The 19628-nt window shown below is 40.3% G+C and overlaps 1 protein-coding gene across 10 annotated transcripts in view; it reads right to left on the bottom strand.

Moving 5' to 3' along the window:
- Window positions 1-19628, bottom strand: part of Ecr (ecdysone receptor) — a 385687-nt gene that overhangs the window by 83495 nt on the left and 282564 nt on the right. For all 10 annotated transcript variants that reach the window (XM_025298887.1, XM_025298888.1, XM_025298895.1 and 7 more), the window contains one exon: window positions 887-1413. In XM_025298887.1, the coding sequence (XP_025154672.1) occupies window positions 887-1413 (527 nt within the window). The remainder of the gene's footprint in view (window positions 1-886; window positions 1414-19628) is intronic.

Raw genomic sequence — 19628 nt, 5'->3', positions numbered from 1 at the left:
TAAAAACTGGATCATCACTGGATAATACCAAGCATAAAAAACTCTAGGAAAAGTGGGATGATACTAAATATGATTCTAAGGTTGGCTATTATCTAAAGAAGATAATGCTCTGTATATGATGAGATTGGAAGGATATTGTATATTACGAACTCATTTCGCGGATTAAAATCATTTCATTTCAATAAATATTGCAAACCAACTCAACAAAGGTAACTACAGAAAAGAAACACCCGGAACTAATCCATAGTATGGGTGTTATTTTCTATCATAACAATGTCAGACCTCATGTCTCTTTAGTAATATAATACAAATTACAGTATAGTACAAAATATAGCTCGGCTGGGATGTTCTACCACACCCAACATACTTTCCAGATATAACAACCTCAGACTCACCTGTTTAGATCGTTGCAAAATTTTCTCAATGGGAATAAATATAATTTTTGATAAAAAAATAAATTTGATTCTATATAGACATGTAAAAACTAGAGCAGTTTTCGAGCAATTTTTGAAAAGCCAGAGAAGTTTTATAGGAGGGAAATCATGAAGTTACTAGAAAAATAGTAGATCATAAAACTGCACTAAAAATAAAAGATCATAAAACATTAAAACTGCTGCATTACCTCATAAAATTATAATAATATAAAAATACAATCATTTCATTTTACTTGAAAATCCGAAATTACTTATCACACAAATCAATATTAAATATTTCTGTAATGTTTTATGTTACAGTTTTCTAAGGAAATTTTTATATCACATACAAGCATTCTTTAAAAAAATATATATATTTTAGATTTATGTGCAAAAATAAAGCCATATTTGAAAAAGAAGAGGACTGTTGTGCAGAATGCATAAAATGTAGGATATCTTAAAATATGATCTACCTTCTGTGCTTTCTTTTCCTTTCTTTTTACTGCACATTGGTACTCGGGCACAACGCATTCCGGCCTCATGCCGACCGTCAGGCATTTCTTTAGCCTACATTCCTGGCATTTGCGACGCATGTACATGTCGATCTCACAATTATTGCCATACTTGCACTGATACACGGCGTTTCTGGTAATGCTACGTCTAAAGAAGCCTTTACAGCCTTCACAAGTGAGGGCGTTGTAGTGATAACCGGATGCACGATCACCACACACAAGACATAGTTCTTCTTGTTGACGGGGTGTAGGTCCTTTTTTTTTCTTTGCGTCGCATCCTTCACCATTGCCGCTTCCACCTACACCACCGCCACCGGCACTGCCATTACCACCGCCACTGCCGCCATTGCTACTGCCGTTGCTGTTGCCATTGTTGCTATTACTGTTGCAATTATTATTGCCATTACCACCGCTATTTCCGCTTACTCCGGAATTACTTCCATAGCCGTTTAACGGACTCGGTTGAGACAGGTTGAGTTCGTCCCTACCTAAACCCAAAATACAAATTTATTTATTACAATGAAAAATAAATTAAACATTAAATATTAAAAAATTTTAAATACACTTATATTTTTAGTACAAATAAAAAACCAGTATATATAAATATATCCTTACATTACTAGTTTTTAGACTTTCGTGGCCATTTATAGAATCAGGGTATGTTTCTTCCGGATGGATACCGCGTTGTAATTCAGCTTTGTGCTGACGTTTGCAAACATTACAACTTGTATCATCAGAGCTAGGAGCTCCGATATTGAGTCTTCCTGGTTTGTGGTTGTCCTTATATACTCTTCCATTCTCCTAAGTGGGGGTTAGGAGAAATGGGGAACAGAGTAGGGGAAGTGTTTGGACCAATCATATTAATTGACCAGCTGGTCAGCACAAAGCTGAATTACAACGCGGTATCCATCCGGAAGAAACACACCCTGATTGTATAAATAGCCGCGAAAGTCTAAAAACTAGTATTAAGAACCTCTGCGGAGAGGTTATTCTAGGGTCGGTGAACTTATTCACCGACCCTAGAATAACCTTAGAATAAACTTAGAAAGTCCTTGCACGTCCAATTGTGCTCTCTAACATTTCTAAAACGATGCCGTGACTACCAGGTAATACCAAAATGTTTTCAATTAAAAACCCTTTTCTATCCTCAATCCAGGCCAAAGGAATTTTACGATAGACGTCATCAAAGTTAGTCAAGAAAAGAATTTCGGCTACTAAGAAAAATTTGGCTAAAATTTCCCAAAAACTATTAGAATTGCACCTCTTTCTTGCAGGTAAACTAGATCCTGAACTATGGCAGATACTGGATCGAGTGACGCACGAACAAGCTGTTCGCTCCGCTGGAGAAAAAACGCGCAAGCAGAAAGAAAAATACTACAAAATCAATCCACAAGCCCAAATCCCAGTTCTCGCAGATATAGTAAAGAATCTAAGCAAACAAACCCTATCTTCATCACCATGAGATTCTTCACTATGAGATCACCGTCCTCGCCAAAGGACACAATTTCGCAGTTACACCAACCAGTATTCCCACAGAGGAAATAATCAGTCAAGTGGAGACAGCTATCGACCATTTTACTCCGGAAGCTAGCAACGATATCAGAAATCGGATAGCCAACATTCTCCGCAAGGCCAAAGTACAGAACACAAGTCGAAAGGAACGCCTAACACTCAAAAACTTAAAGGAGAACAACAAGATCCTAATCCTACCAGCCGACAAAGGAAACGCCATAGTAGTTATGGACAGGGAAGAGTACTGCAACAAAGTGAATACTATGCTCTCAGACCACAAAGTCTACAAGAAACTTAAACGCAACCCAACCTCGAGCTTAGAAAAGAAAACAATTACTTTGCTCAAAAACTCAGGCCTCCCTGCGTCAATTATCAAATATTTAACTCTCCGAGAATTTTCAGCACCCAGATTGTATGGTCTTCCCAAGATTCGCAAGGAATGGGTCCCCTTACGCCCAATCGTTAACAATATCGGTGGACCTACCTACCAACTAGCCCGCTATCTCACAAAACCCCTCCAGAAACTCACTGAGCTCAATGACTCATACATAAAGAACTCAATGGATTTCATAAAGAAGATAACAAAGATGAAGACAGAAACTAATAACATCTTGGTAAGTTTGATATAGTTTCGTTCTTCACCAATGTTCCAATCCAAGATACTGTTGTGTCCGTACCACAAGCGTGTGGCAGCGTTGTCCGCGAGCCTTAGGCATCTGGTATTGATTTCGACAGTTGAAAAATGATTGTCTGGACGTCGAAAAATCGATGGAAAAATAACAACAGTGAAGAATCGCACACGAGTCATCGTCGAAGGCTGACGTGTGGCGATCATATTCTCGAGTTCTGCTTCGAGCGTGAGAAAGTTGTAAATATCTCTGTAAATATTAGAAGTAAAACGTAGCTTTTATAAAAGTGTTGCGTTAGCTCATTTCATGAACCCGATACGCGCGAGACGGTCGCGTGTAACATTTTGGGGACTCGTCCGGGATAAAGACGCGAGACGTCCGGGATCGTGACACGAAACATCGCGACGCGAGCCGCGAGTGAGAGTGATAGTGAGAGAAAGTGATAAGTGAGGATACATTATGATAACCGAGGCAAGAAATTACGCAGTTTCCAGCCGACGGAAGCGCGCTCGGTCAATTGAGCCGATAGTAACGGAAACCGAGGCGGCAAGCTCTAATAACGGAGACGTCAGTGCTCCAGGATGCGCTTCAGGAGATTCGAACAATGAGGGAAGAGAGGTTACATTTGCTGGAGGAGCTGCAAGAAAGACCGACACAACAGCAGAATATTACAAGCCAGTCGCTACCAATTCCTTCGTCTTATAAGCAAATTAAAACCGATATCTTTGACGGGAGTGTGCTTCTACGCGAATACTTTTGTCAATTTGAATTAATTGCACGGGCGAATAATTGGAATGAAAATTTTAAAGCGATAAATCTCACGGCAAATCTGCGAGGAAAAGCTCGGACGGTCTTAGAGGGAATGGAGGAAAATTTTAATTACACACAATTATGTGTTAGGTTAGAGTTGCGTTTCGGACAGCAGGGACTTTTTCAAAATTTTTATACGCAGCTTTTTAATAAGAAACAAAAGTTCGGGGAAGAGATTACATCTTATGGGTTAGAAATAGAACGGTTAGCGCGTTTAGTTTATCCAGAAAGTGGAAGAGAAATGAGAGCAAAAATAACTTGTGCGCAATTTATTGTAGGATTAGCGGACGAAAATACAAAGCGTTTATTGCAGCTCGAGGGAACAGTGTCATTAGAGATAGCGATGGAAAGGGCAAAAACTATAGAGAATATTTATGAAAATGGTTTTTCAATCCTCGAAGGAAAATAGGAAAAGACATCAGAGACCCGCAAATTTTTAATGAAAAAAAAATTATTTAGAACAAAAGTTGTGTGTTAATTTTTTCTTATTTAAGGTTCAATTTCGGAGAGGAATTCTTAGAAGAATTATTCAAAGTATTATTTCAACATCCGGGTGGAAGAAAAGAAAAAAGGCTGCCTCCTTCATGGTTTTTGACCGTGATTTTTCCGTGGGGCATTGGGCGAATGCCGAGGCAGAGACTCGGGGTGTTCTTCAAAAGAACGTTGGGTCCACGGTAGTTCCCCCCCTCCTTGTCCGAAGAGAAGCCAAGGAGGAAACGAACGACGGAGCGGTAGAAACGGATCGTTTTTTTTAAAGTCCTGGAGATTGATCATCTCCTAAAGATAGAATTGCTGCTTTGGAAACAAGAAATCAAGATCCTCAAAATCCCTGATTGAGATCGGAAATTCATGGAGTCCGGTAACCTGTAGCAGCAGCTCAGGATAGGACAGAAGCCATGGAGATCTCTGGAGTCAGGAAGGAAGATGACCTTGCCCACAGGAATTGTCGGGACGACAATTTCTTTCAAAGAGGGAGAGCAGTGTTGTGTCCGTACCACAAAATGTGTGGCAGCGTCCCTTGTTCGCGAGCTTTAGGCATCTGGTGTTGATTTCGACAGTTGAAGAATGATTATCTGGACGACGAAAAATCGATGGAGAAACAACAGCGGAGAGTCGCACACGAGTCATCATCGAAGGCTGACGTATGGCAATCGTATTCTCGAGTTCTGTTCCGAGCGTGAGAAAGTTGTAAATATCTCTGTAAATATTAGAAGTAAAGCACAGCTTTTATAAAAGTGTTGTGTTAGCTCATTTCACGAACCCGATACGCGCGAGACGGTCGCGTGTAACAATACATTAAATATCACTAACAAATCCGATAAACTTCCTGACAACCTCTTCCCTCTAATAGAACATTGCCTAACGTCTACTTATTTTCAGTTCCAAGGGGAATTCTTCAAACAAACATCAGAAGCAGCAATGGGATCTCCAGTGTCGCTGATCATTGCCAACATCTTTATGGAACACTTTGAGAATGAAGTCCAAAAGAACGCACCTCTTAAACCTTCGGTACGGTTTCGATATGTGGATGATACGTTTGTCATTTGGAGCCATGACAAGAAAACGCTTCCCAAATTTCTCGACTTCCTAAATTCACAGCATCCTAATATTCAGTTTACAATGGAGGTGGAATAAAATAAACAAATTCCCTTTCTGGACGTATTGGTTCGAAGGAACAAAGATGGCGATACTAAGTCATCGAGTTTACCGAAAACCCACACATACTGACCGATATCTACACGCAACCTCTCATCACCATCTAGCACAAAAGAAATCTGTCATCAGTTCTCTGGTCTACAGAGCCCTAACAATTTCTGAAACAGCTTCCCTAGATGAAGAATTAGAACACTTCAATCGGGCTTTAACCAACAACGGATACAGGAATAAAGATATTAATCGAATAACCTATAAACTGAAGAACAAAATTTCAGATCCAAACAACACCCAAAAGCCAGAGGAAGAAAGAGAAAAAACTGAGTCCCCAAAGGAAGAGAAAAGAACAAGACGGTTGTCCTCCCATTCATGGTACAATAGAACATATTGGCAAAACTCTAAACAAACATAACATCAGAATAATTTTCAAGCCACCAAAAACGATCTCATAATTACTCCCCAACCCGAAAGACGAGAAACCAAACTTGGACACACCAGGTATGTATAAGATCCCTTGTGCATGCGGAAAAGTATATATAGGAGAAACCAGGAGAAGGATTAGTATACGGATTCAAAGAACACCAGTGATGTACTAAATACGGTCACTTTTCTCAATCTGCCTTGGCTGAATATTGGATGGAGACTGGATACATCGTGCAGTATAACAAAACAACCATTCTGGCTCCCTCACAAAACTACTACGCCAGAAAACATCGAGAAGGATTGGAAATTCTGAAACATTCCAACAATGTTAACCGAGATAAGGGTCTTCAGATGAACCTTATTTGGCACGCTGTCCTCCCGGTTTTTAATTGACTAGCTGGCCAATTAATATGATTGGTCGAAGCATTTCCCTCACCACATTCCCCATTTCTCCCAATCCCCACTTACAAGTAACACTATCCAACTGTTATTCACCGATTTCAATGAAACTTGGCATGCACATAGAACATTGAAAAATATTGAACACGTATTTTTTTATATCGGCTGACAACGCATTTTAAAGGTGGAAATCACCCCTTGATCCCTGAACATGAAAGCACTATTTTAACCCTTTGTACATACATGTGATTTCCGTCAAATTTGCCTTCCATTGAACTAATCAGTAAGGGGTTTTTAAGGTCGCTGATTACGAATCTGGAGATAAAATTACAAAATTCAAGACGACAGATCCAATATGGCGGACCGAAATTATAAAAAGATGGCTGATTCAAACCAACTTTGGTACCTGGAGGTTTTTGGGGCCTCTAATTACGAATCTGGAGATAAAATTACAAAATTCAAGATGGTGAAATATGACGCAATATGACAGATCGAAATTGTACCAATGAAAGAGGATATTGCCTCAAACAATTACATTTACTGAATTTAACAACGAATCGGTATTCAAAATTGACCTGTCGCGTCAGTTTTTTTCAGATTAGGAAGTTGGTCTTCCAAAAGATTATTATCCGTCAGTATTCGAGCGGAATATGTAATAATATTCTGACATATCTTGATAAGATATAGATATAGATATAAATGTGGAATAGTGGAAATCACCCCTTGATATAGGTATTTTGATCTTTTGCCTTATATTTATTCATTTTTTTATATTCTATTTATTTATACATTTATTCATATTCATTCATATTATTTATTTAAATTCTGGACTTGAACAGCAAAAAATCTATTAAAGTTCAAAACGTTAATCTTAACGTCCAGAAAATTTATATAATTAATATGCTTGAAAGTTTACAATAAACCTTCTTAAAAATCTTATAGGTAAAACACATTACAATAACAATAATAATAAAATGCGACAAACGAATTATATTTTATCTTCCAACTTCAGATTCGTAATTACAGGCTTCGATACCAAAATTGGTTTGAATCAACCATCTTTTTACAATTTCGGTCCGCCATATTGGGTCCGCCATCCTGAATGTTGTAATTTTATCTCCAGATTCGTAATCAGCGACCCTAAAAACCCCTTACTGATTAGTTCAATGGAAGACAAGTTTGACGGAAACCACATGTAATATGTACAAAGGGTTGAAATAGTGCTTTCATGTCCAGAGATTAAGGAGTGATTTCCACCCTTAAAATGCGTTGTCAGCCGATATAAAAAAATACGTGTTCAATATTTTTCAATGTTCTACGTGCATGCCAAATTTCATTGGAATCGATGAGTGACAGTTGAGTAGTGTTACTTGTTAGAAGAATGGAAGAGTATATAAGGACAACCACAAATCAGGAAGACTCAGTATCGGAGCTCCTAGTCCTGATTATGTAAGCTCCAATGTTTGCGAAACGTTGATACAAAGCTGAATTACAACGCGGCATCCATCCGAAAGAAACACACCCTGATTATATCCATACATTATTTTATTAAGAGAATGTAATAAAAACGAAAATATAATTATTTTTTATTTTATAAACATGTTAATCACTCTCCTTCCTTGTAAAAATACTGATAAGATAATTGTAATTAATACAGTTCATCAGATGATTAAATTCGATTTCATGCATCTATTTTGTGTGTATATATACTTTTTCCAATACAAAGAATATTTGCTACACAGTATTATACGATGTCCGAAAATAACAAAAGCTGAAAATATTTATATTTATATGTCAATTACATAAGAATATTACTTAAAGAGATGATGCAAATTCGGTTAAATCTTCATTACCATTTTTCAAAACCTATTTTTATTAGGTTAAATATAGTAATATAGAATGATTCGTCAATTAATCCTTATTTGACAGTGCGCTAAAGAGCCTCAAATAATTTTGCAAGCAATGGAAAATCTGATTTAACAGCAGTAATAAAGTATCTTCATTTATTGTAGAAAACTTAACACTAATTAAAATCAAAATAGGATTGGATTTAAAAGTTTTAGGGTTTATTCCTTCACTTTTGACAGTTAAACAGTGGGTGGTCGAATTTAAGCATGATCATGTGATCGCAGATAATGAACTGTGCAATGGACGTCTAAAAGTGGTTACTATCTAGATTATTGAAAATGTCCATTATATTATATTAATGATTGTCGAGTATATGATTGCGTAAAACAGCAAATATAATGAGCATCTCAAATGAATGCACACAGAATTTTAATCAAAGAATTTAGTATAAAAAACTGCGCGATAGGTGTCACGTTTGCTTACATCATTTTATTATTTCTTGCAACCTTTTCATGTTTCCATCATAATTTAAAGAATTTTCTATGTTGATTTATATTCATTGATAAAACCTGGGTACATTTTGAAAACTGCATTCTAAAAATAAAATAAGAATCAAAGTAATGGACGTACAGCGATTCTCCGCTATCGAAGAAACCGAAAACGATTTTGTCAGCAGGAAAAATCATGACGACTGTTTTTTTTCTCTGTTTGGTATTTGCATGGAATAATCTTCACTGACTACTTGAAAAAGAGAAAAATAATAAATGAAAGACGAATATTATACCAATTTGTTGCAACAATTGAGCGATAAAATCAATAAAAAACGACCTTATTGGGCTGAAAATGTGCTTTCTAATTAAAATAACGCATTGACACATCCGATTTCCATTTGTTTTCGAACACAAAGAAACGGTTTAACGGTGAGAGATTATTATGATTATACAGAGTGTCTGGTAATTAGCTGCCAACTCGAAGTGTGAAGGTAGATTAGGTTAAACTGAAAAGAAAAGTAAAGTACAATTTTGCAAGAATCGCAATAATTATCGAGTTAATGACAGAAATCTGAGGAGTGGGCATAGTGCCGACATAGATGATTGGAAAAGCGTTGCAGCCGCTCGGGCCGCAGCACGATCCAGTCGATTCAGCAACTGTTGCCGGTTCGCGGCGAGGGGAAGGGCAACGGGCCGCTATTCATGTTTTATCTCGTCGTATTTACATCTCGCCGCATGCCGCCAACAGTTGCTGGAACGACTGGGCCGCGCTATGGCCCGAGAGGTTGCGATGCTCCTTCAATCATCTATCTCGGCGCGCGCTCATTCATCAGATTTCTATCATTAATAACTCGATAATTATTGCGATTCTTGCAAAATTGTTTTTTATTTTTCTTTTCAGCTTAATCCAATCTACCTTCACATTTCGGGTTAGCAGCTAATTACCGAACACCTTGTATAATCGCTGCTACAAATGAATGATTTTTAAAGATTTATAGGGAAATCACACAAAGTGAAAATCATGAATTTGGCTGAATTCTTGTAAGTCAAAAGTCGAAAAATATTTGATCTATGTTTTGTTGTCTGCTCAGACATTCAATAGTTTTGAAGTTATTCAATAATCAAGTTTAGACAATTACACTGATGAAAGTATGAAGTAAAGTATATAAATGAACACTTGTCAAAATGTATTCAAGTCAAAATTATTAGTCAAGATATGGTGATGGATCAGCTATCGTCTGACTGATGGTCCAAGCTGGTGGTCCAAGAAGTTCAATTCTAGCTGCTGTAAAGCATGGTTTTTTCTTTTTTTTATATTACTTTGAATTTAACATGTTCCACGTATACCACTATTAGTACACTATTAGTTATGATAATTACTCTGTACAAGTTAATTACTTATTGATCAATGAAAATAATGAAATATTTTATAACATATCTGCTTTTACTCAAAATATCAAATGGTCTGAATAGAAAATCACGTAAACAGTTTGGCATGAAACGTGTTAATAAACGTGTTAACGTAAGTATATCGGGTGTCTCATAACTAATATTACAGAGCTCGTGGACACATAAAGCGGGTTAAGACAAACATAAAAGTTCCATATTGTTTTGCAAGATTTGCAATAATTATCGAGTTATTAATGATAGAAATCTGAAGAGTGGGAGCGCGCCGAAATGGATAATTGGAGGAGCGTCGCAGCCATAGTGCGGCCCAGTCGACCTAGCAACTATTGGTGGAGTACGACCAGACATAGGTGCGGCAAGATAAAACACGAATAACGGTTGTCCTTTCCCTCGCTGCGCAGCGGCAACAGTTGCTGGATCGACTGGGCCACGCTGTAGCCCGAGCAGCTGCAACGCTTCTTCAATCATCTATGTCAGCGTATGTCTACTTCTCAGATTTCTGTCATTAATAACTCAATAATTATTGTGAATTTCGCAAAACGGTATGCGACTTTTATGTTTGTCTTAATCCGCTTTATGTCTCCATGAACTCTGCGACATTTGTTATGAGACAACCTGTATATTTGTTGAACAAATAAAAAGACACTTAAATGTGGAGCAAAAATATTTTATTATTTATAAAATAGCTATATTGAGAATATCATGTCAAATTAATTAATTATCAATTACATTAGTTTACACATTTTACACTTTTTTAGTGCAGAAAATGGAAACAAATTTTTTAACATATTTAATGACGCTAAGTTTGAAACTGCTGCTAGAAAAATTCCATCAGGTCGAGCTTTTTAAATAGAACAAGTTAGCACATCATGATTTGCCTCAATGTTAGCCACAATGTGATTGTTGCTGTGTAATTTACTGCCAATACTGGCAGTGTAAAAGGCACCAATGTAAAAGCCGTTCCAAAATTCACTGTAGCACACTGTAATAACAGGGCGAAAAAGCAATAACGTCAAAAGTTTTATCATCACTTCCTGTTTTGACTGCTGTGGTTAAAGGCCTGCAGCGATTGTAATACAAAATGGCGAAAGATATGACGGTTGTAAGCAATATGTCGAAGAATCAAATAGTAACTTTCATCGATCGACCTAAACTAATATTTCCTATGAATAATAAAATAATAAATATGCAGAGAAAGAATTGAGAAGTAAGAAATTAGATGTAACCATAACCTAAAGAGCAAATGATAAAATCGATATCATCAGTATATGACGTCAACTATTGCAGTACTCCGTTCCGTTTTCTCTGTTTCACAGTGCAACGACAGCACATTTGGAACGCTTGTATCAGTGTACTGCGATGACATCATGTTTTAGTCCTGGCAATGAATTACGGAACGCAGCCTGTATTATATCTGTTTGTTCACGAAAATATCGCGGACATGTTATTTTCTTTGATAATATTACGTAAAAATAACGAAAAGAGTGTAAAACAGATTCAAACAATTTTTATATTTATAAGATATGAGTGAATATACAGGGTGTAGCAAAAGTCTGGAAACACTCAAATATCTCTTAAAAAATGAATTTTAGAAAAAAACGTTTCAGACAAAAGTTGTAAGGTTTAAAAATACGCATTCAACATCCGCTCGACCTTGCGTGTCGTTGCCAAGGTCAGGTCAAGGTCAACCTGATATTTGTAAATAGAATCTCCCACTTTTTATTATATATTCTTGTAGCTTACCTCGAGAGCTTTTCAAAACACTATAACAAAGTTTTCTTTCGTTAAGTACTTTCCGAGTTATGAGGCACGAAGGTTGCAGTACCGCCGACATTAGCATTACCCAAGATGTACCGCGTGGAGGCTGCACGGTCGGATTTACATCTCGTGTGTGCGTGTGCGTGCGTGTGCGTGTGTAAAAAAGTGAGTGAGTGAACGATTGACTGAGTATGCATCTATAAATATAAATGTTCGAATTGTTGGCCTTCTTCAACTTGACACTGAAGCAGTTGATCATGAAAGCTCTTACTAACATTTTCCAATGTTTCGGAGGTAATTAATTCCACTTCAGTGATAATTCGCTATCATCCAAATTTGAGGTTTTGTTTTGTAAACACGATTTATAACCCTGAAAGAAAAAATCCAAGGGATTCATATCAGGTGATCGGGATGGCCACTCGATTGGTCTCCTCTTTCCTATCCATCTTTCAAGAAAAGTGTCGTTTAAAAACTGTCGTACCTGCAATCCAAAATGTGGAGGGGCACCATCCTGCTGAAACCAAACCGTATAAAATTTAAACCAAAAATATTGCGAATAGCAGGAATAATATCGTTTCGAAGCATGGCAGCATACTTTTCAGCCGTTAGAGTTCCATCATTGAAGAATGGCCATATTATGTGCGTTTCAACTATTCCCGCCCATAGATAAGTTTTTGTGGATATTGATTATAAAAGCAAACGAACTCACAGAGTGAAGTTCGCTTGGAATTATGTTTGTGGTCTCGTCCGGATGGATATTGTAGTAGTGTCTTCTGTATACGCACTTCCCAACAGTTCACATCCCTGTCAAGAAGGAAAAAGGGGGCGCGCGCGTCACCGCTTTCCCGTGCACTCGCGCGCGCCACCGTTCTCCCGCGCGCTCGCGCAGGATCATCTCATTTTTCAGAACGAAAACAGCAAATCGCTCAATGTGGAAACCGCGGGTGGGAAAAAACGCGGATGCTGTGGGAGGCAAAGTCCATCCGGACGAGACCACAAGCATAATTCCAAGCGAACTTCACTCGGTGAGTTCGTTTGCTTTTATAATTATGCTCTGTGGTCTCGTCCGGATGGATATTGTAGATATTCAAAAAGCGATTTGCAGAGGAGGGAAGTGAAAAGAAAATAAAATTAGCGCAACTGGCCCTAAAGGGGTGTATTAAACTGCAAAGAGACAGTCGCAGAATAACAACAATAGAAAAAACAACCTGAGCCTTAAGCGCGAAGAACGGAGTTTGTAAAAAACCTCCGAGTGGAGGATAGGACGATTGTAAAAACGTGCGAAAGCTTGGGAGGAGCCTGACCAACCGGCCGCACGTTTGATTATATCTAAAGCTACTCCCTTCTGCGCCGCCGAGGTGGATGCATGACGGGTACTATGCGGTGTAAATGTATCAGTTTGGACGCCGCATTCGCTAAGGCCCGCTCGCAGCCAGCGACTGATCGTTTGGGTGCCAACGGCACGATGCGGGCGTACATAAGAAATAAAAAAGGAATCACCCGAGGAAACACGCAGGTCCTGAGTAATTTGTAAATAATGCTTGACTAAGGAGTAAATACACAAACTCGCGTTATCCGGGAACGGAGAAAAAGAAAAGAAAGGCTGAGAATGTCCAGGCGCAGAAGTCTTTAGATGATCCGGGACTTTTATAATAAGCTTTTCTGACAGGATTACCTGCGAAAGGCGGAATGAGGCGAGCGTTTGCGCACGCTGACCTGTGCCAAGCGCTAGGAGCGAGGCCAACTTCTTGGATACGAGCGACAAGGGAAGCGAGTCGTACGGAAATATAGTAGCGAGGTGAGCAATGACTGGTGCTGGATCCCAGATAAAACCATAGCGTGGGCGGGGAGGCTTAAGCACCCCTGCCCCTTTACAAAAAACGTTTAACAAGAGCATGGTTACCAATTTCGCTATGTGTGATAAGAGAGACGGCACTACGGGCCGTATTGAGTGTCGAATACGAACGGACACGCGTGAACTCGCAAGCGAGGAAGTCTAGAAATTGTTCCGGAGTTGGTGAGAACAGAGGGAAGCCCGAGGAGTGACAATAAAGCCACCAGTCGCAAAGGGGGCGAGAATATTGACGAATCGTAGAGTCCGTTAACGAAGTGACAGTAGTCTCCATCGCACTGGGTGGTACCCGGCGCTCAAGAAAAAACTAGCCGGATAAGCGCCCGACCGCCAGGGTAAACGTCCGCCAGGCCGGATAACGGTCGCTGAAAGAAGAAGAGAGCAAATCAGGAGCTGGTGTAAGGATGAGCGGCGTCCTGACAAGAAGACGATTGAATAGAGGTAACCATGCTTGAGATGGCCACGAAGGAACGACTACAATCCCCTTTGCGCGGTCATTAATAATTTTACGAAGGACGTGCGGTAAAAGAATGAATGGGGCAAAAGCGAAGAATTTTATATCTGCCCAGGAGAGTGTAAATGCGTCTACCGCCACAGAGCCTGGGTCGGGAAACCAAGAGATGTAGGAGGAACATTTTGCATTAATAATGGAAGCAAATAGGTCCACCTCAAAAGATCCAAACGCAGTCAAGATCTTCGAAAAAGGTGGCGTGCGACATTGACCATTCTGTGTCCACGCTGACGGCTCTTGATTCGCTATCAGCGATGGTATTATGAATAGAAGTAATGTAATAGGCAAAAATGAAGATGTTACGGTCTTCGCACCAGGTCCAGATTTTCCGCGCCAGCAATATAAGGTGCGGGTATTGCACCGAACCGAAGCGATTGATATAGGCAATGGCCGTAGTATTGTCGACGCGAAGAAGAATATCGCAGTTTCGTAGATCTGCTGCAAAGCACTGCAAAGCATAAAAAACAGCTCTAAGTTCAAGAAAATTTATATGACAGGACCGTTCAGACGCCGACCACCAACCACAGGTATAACGTGATCCACACGATGCACCCCAGCCCGAGAGAGGCGTCCGGCGGGTAGCGACCCCGGAACGTACAGTCTTAGCCTGATGGGGGTTAGAAAAAATGGAAAAACCACCATCGGAAGTCACGTTCAAGATGAGAAGGAAGACGCATTGCAGCTGCATAACTGCCACCAGAACGCGCTAAGGCGAGAACTTTTCACGCTCAAAATCCTTGATGTGTAAGAGGTCATATTCTACCGCGGGACAGAGATGCAGTCAGGTTACGAAAGCAGTCGACTCTCGAGGCGACGAAAAAAAGGAAATCATCCAGATAAACAACCGAATAAAACCCTTGGTCACGTAAACGGGCCATGACGGGTCGTAAGAGCTTGGTGAAAATATATGGCGCCGTAGAAAGTCCAAAAGGTAATGCGGTAAATTCGTAAGTAACCGAACGCCATTGGAAGCGCAGAAAACGGCGACAGTGAGTCGCAATGGGCACTAAGAGATGTGCATCTTCTAAATCGAGGGTCGACAGTCACGAGTCCTGAGTCATCAACTGCACAATTGTACGCCAGTCTTCTAACTGAAAATGCGGCGGCGACAGGTAAGTATTCAATTGTTTGAGGTTTAGTATAAAGCGCATACCTCCCGACGCTTTTTTGACGAAGAAAAAACTCGACAAGAATTGGTCGGGGGAAGAAGAAGATGTAATAACTACAGCTCCTTTGGAGAGCAGACGCGAAATTTTGGCATCGCAAGCCGCCGCAACTGTCTGAGAGAAAACGGGTTCTGATAATGATACCCGAGGTGGCGGTGAGGACACGAACGAGATATTGTATCCACTCACGGCACCCAAAACTTCTGGGTCGCTGGTCACCTTTTCCTACATAGATCGAAAAAACCGCCAATCGGCCCCCAGTTCTTACTTCTATCAACGTTGAGTCCGGGAGCGGGAGCGAGAGCGATAACCCCGGAGGCGGTTCAGCTTCGACACGACCCCTGACCTGCGAACCGCAGTCGTCACCCGTGGAGCAGGGGCCCGCAAGTTTTCCCGACGCACGGGAGGCGGCTGAGGATGATGGTGAGCTGCCGTCGTCGAAGGGGTTATCTGCAATTTCGAGAGGTCTCGTCCTGCCTTCTCACAGGCTTGCGCAGATCTGAGATGTTCGGTGAATGACGAGCCAAATAGCCATTCGTCAATAACCGAGTGGTCCACGGCTGATTTGCCGACAAAAGTGAGGCACGGCTTGATGAAAACTTGTCAGACTAATGAAAGGCGGAACTGGTGGTTCGCCAAAAGATGAATCGCCTCCGCCATTTTTGCGAGGGCATCCTTCACAGGGGCATCTAGCGATAGACCGTGAAAATGGTGTAAAGGATCCGAAAACCCTGAGCCAATTGCGTTAAGGCAAGCGCCAACTTGCTGTTGATCCCGCGCCTGATGCTCATCTCGTTTTAGAACGCTTAAGCATTTTCCGAGTGCTGAAACAAGCTCTTGGTTAAATTTGGAAGGACCTAGCTGCAGGAGCTCTCCCTGAAGCTGGTCCTTGGACAGCAGAGCCGCGCGAGTGTCCTCCTTCAGGCCGGAGTGAACCTCATTGCAAGTAGAGGCGAGGATAAGTGGATCCCATGAAGGTTCAGACGCAGCAGGAAGGGGACCGAAGAGGTCATTCGCCAACGACGACGTATTCTCCTTCTCGGAGTCGTCTAGCTCCAAAGGGAGTGGAGAAAACTCGGCGAAGGAGACAGTGGCTGGCGGAGGCTGGTCCGCTGAGAAGGAAGCATGGTCAGATAGAGCAATCGGATACGTGCCATCGGATAGCGAAGGCAACGCACCTGGTACGCCGCCCCGGTTCTCAAGAACCAGATGCTCATCTGCCTGCGAGTCCTCTGGAACGTTGATGAGAATGTCGTCTAGCTCCAACGGGAGTGGAGAAAACTCGGCGAAGGTGACAGTGACTGACTGAGGCTGGCCCGCTGAGAAAGAAGTATAGTCAGATAGAGCAATCGGATACGTGCCTTCGGATAGCGAAGGCAACGCATCTGGTACGCCACCCCGGTTCTCAGGAACCGGATGCTCATCTGCCTGCGAGTCCTCAGGAACGGCGATGAGAGCATCGTCCGCCAGGGTTGAGCCAGCCACCTGTACCGTGACGACGGGAACAGACCGGACGTCGTCGGCAGGCAGAGATGTGGAAGCCCGTTGGGTCTTCCTGAAAGCCAAAATATTGTGCAAGATAGTGGCGAGATCCGCCCCCGACGGGAGGGAAGCATCGCGTGAGGAAGCTCGCGGCCTAACCTCCAAATCGCGTTCGCGCGAGCGACTTCCGAGGTCTTGTTCGCGCGATCTATCGCGAGAATTACGCCGACGCTTCCGGGGACGATGACTCTTATGTTTAGGCATCTTGGAGCCCCACCAGGAACAAAGCAGATGAAGAATAAACACAACACATACCGCACACAAAAACAACGAACTGTAGGTTGTGCGCAACAGAAACACAATGAGATGATCCTGCGCGAGCGCGCGGGAGAACGGTGGAGCGCACGAGTGCGCGGGAAAGCGGTGACGCGCGCGCCCCCTTTTTCCTTCTTGACAGGGATGTGAACTGTTGGGAAGTGCGTATACAGAAGACACTACTACAATATCCATCCGGACGAGACCACAGAGCATAATTGATACAGTTTGGTTACGATCAGTCGTCTGAGTGCGTACCGCCCGCGCCGGGTACAGTGTCAAATTGAAGGTCAACAATTCAAACATTTATATTTGTAGACATATACTCATTCAATCTTTCACTCACTCACTTTTTTATACACGCACGCGCACATACGAGATGCAAATCCGACCGTGCAACCTCCACACGGTACATCTTGGGTAATGCTAATATCGGCGGTACTGCAACCTTCGTGTCTCATAACTCGGAGTACTTAACGAAAAAAACTTTGTTATAGTGTTTTGAAAAGCTCTCGAGGTAAGCTACAAGAATATGTAATAAAAAGTGGGAGATTCCATTTACAAATATCAGGTTGACCTTGACCTGACCTTGGCAACGCCACCCAAGGTCAAGTGGACCTTTATTACCGTTGAATGCATATTTTTAAACCTTATAACTTTTGTCTAAAACGTCTTTTTTTTTATTCATTTTTTAAGAGATATTTGAGTGTTTCCAGACTTTTGTCACACCCTGTATAGTTGGAAAAGAGAGAGACTTAATTATATTCGCTGAAATTCGCCTATTTATATTAATACGGTTTTGCTATCGATAACTAACTATCGATAACTAAGGAAAATAATGAGCATTGCACTTGTTTTATAGTTGCAAAGCTATTTTGCATAAATGGGTAAATGGAGAAGTTTATATTCCTTATGATATATTAATACCCTCTTTGGAGAGAACCTGCAAATCATGACGATGTTTTATTAACAAAAGTCATTGGAATTAGAGCAAAGAACAAACATTCTGTACGATATATTGACGTTTTATTAACAACAAAGCTAGTTGTTTAAATGGTCAACTACTGCCAATTTATCCTAATAATCCTAATAATTTATCCTAATAATGTGAACAGTACCGACCGGAGGCAAAATGGCTTCACTAATGTTGTTATTTTTTATGTCTATGGAAAAATCGTGTAACGCAATATTAGTATAAAAGAAAAATTTGGTCTAATAGAGAATGCTATTCATCGGACAAAGAAAACGTTAAGAATGAATTATCGATTGATCTAAAAAATATTTTTTTTCCAACACTTTGTATCGAACTTAACCTCAACGTTCACTGGGGGTCCATTGGACCATGAGATATTTTTGATCGAATTTTTCAATATCTAATTTCTTGAAAATCGAGCTTGACCTGCCATTTAGTGTTACTTTAAAGTATCCTCTTTTAATTAAAATACCTGGCTTAGTTAAAAAACTGTCAGTTTCCGTTTGACAGTTGATCAAAGTTAACCTATTGGATTTTGGGGTACTTCAGACACCAGTGTGAACGAAGCGTTTCTTTTTTTAAAAAATCTCACAATCTTTTTTCGTTAATAAAGTGATTAAAAAATCAATCAAAAAAGTAAGTAATAAGTAGATGACGTTAATATAAAAATTTTCTCATATACTATATATTTTATAGATAAGATTTACGGTCTTTTTGCAATTTAAATCATTAATAATATATTTAACAAACACTAATATATTTAAGAAACGCAGTTTTATTATTTATTAATGTTTTTTGTTTCATTTTTATGCTTACAGAATAAAAAAAAACCATACAGAAGGGATCGAACCTCAGCCGTCACCTCGACAGTCCGTTACCTTCGCTGCTGCGCTACGCTGCTTCGTTGAATATCCTTCTTACTAACTCGTACACTTTGTTGACTCTTTTTTTTAGACCGTTTTTTCTCGAAAACGAAGAGGTATTGCGTCGTATGCTATTACCATGAGTTATTAGTAGTCAAGTACTATTAACTCCGTAAGTTTCGTTCCAAACCGTTTCCCGGTCGATGCGTTTTCCCTTTGTGAGATGGAGATAGTTTCTAATGTTGTTTTTGCTGTATGTGATCATGCGTTGTCCTGCAGCAAAATCATTTTTCTTCTCCTATTGCTGATAAAAGACTTTCTTCTCAAATACGTCATTCATTCAAATTAGTTGCTACTGATAACGCTTAGCAATAACAGTTTGACTGAATTTGAGTAACTCATGGTGAATAATGCCCTTTTGGTCTCACCAAATATACAATAAACTTTTTTTGCATGAATGTTTGATTTTGTAGTGCTGGTTGATGGCTTACCCGGATAAACTCAATATTTTCGTTTTTGGATGTTATAAAATATCTACTTTTCATCACAGATCACTAACTTGTGCAAAATGTTCCTCTTTTTAAACCTGGATAGCAAGAATATACCAATGT

This window comes from Harpegnathos saltator, unplaced genomic scaffold (assembly GCF_003227715.2).
Source record: "Harpegnathos saltator strain DR-91 unplaced genomic scaffold, Hsal_v8.6 scaffold244, whole genome shotgun sequence".
Classification (NCBI taxonomy): Eukaryota; Metazoa; Arthropoda; class Insecta; order Hymenoptera; family Formicidae; genus Harpegnathos; species Harpegnathos saltator.
Note: the sequence above shows the minus strand (reverse complement) of the source record. Positions and strands in the feature narration are given on the sequence as shown.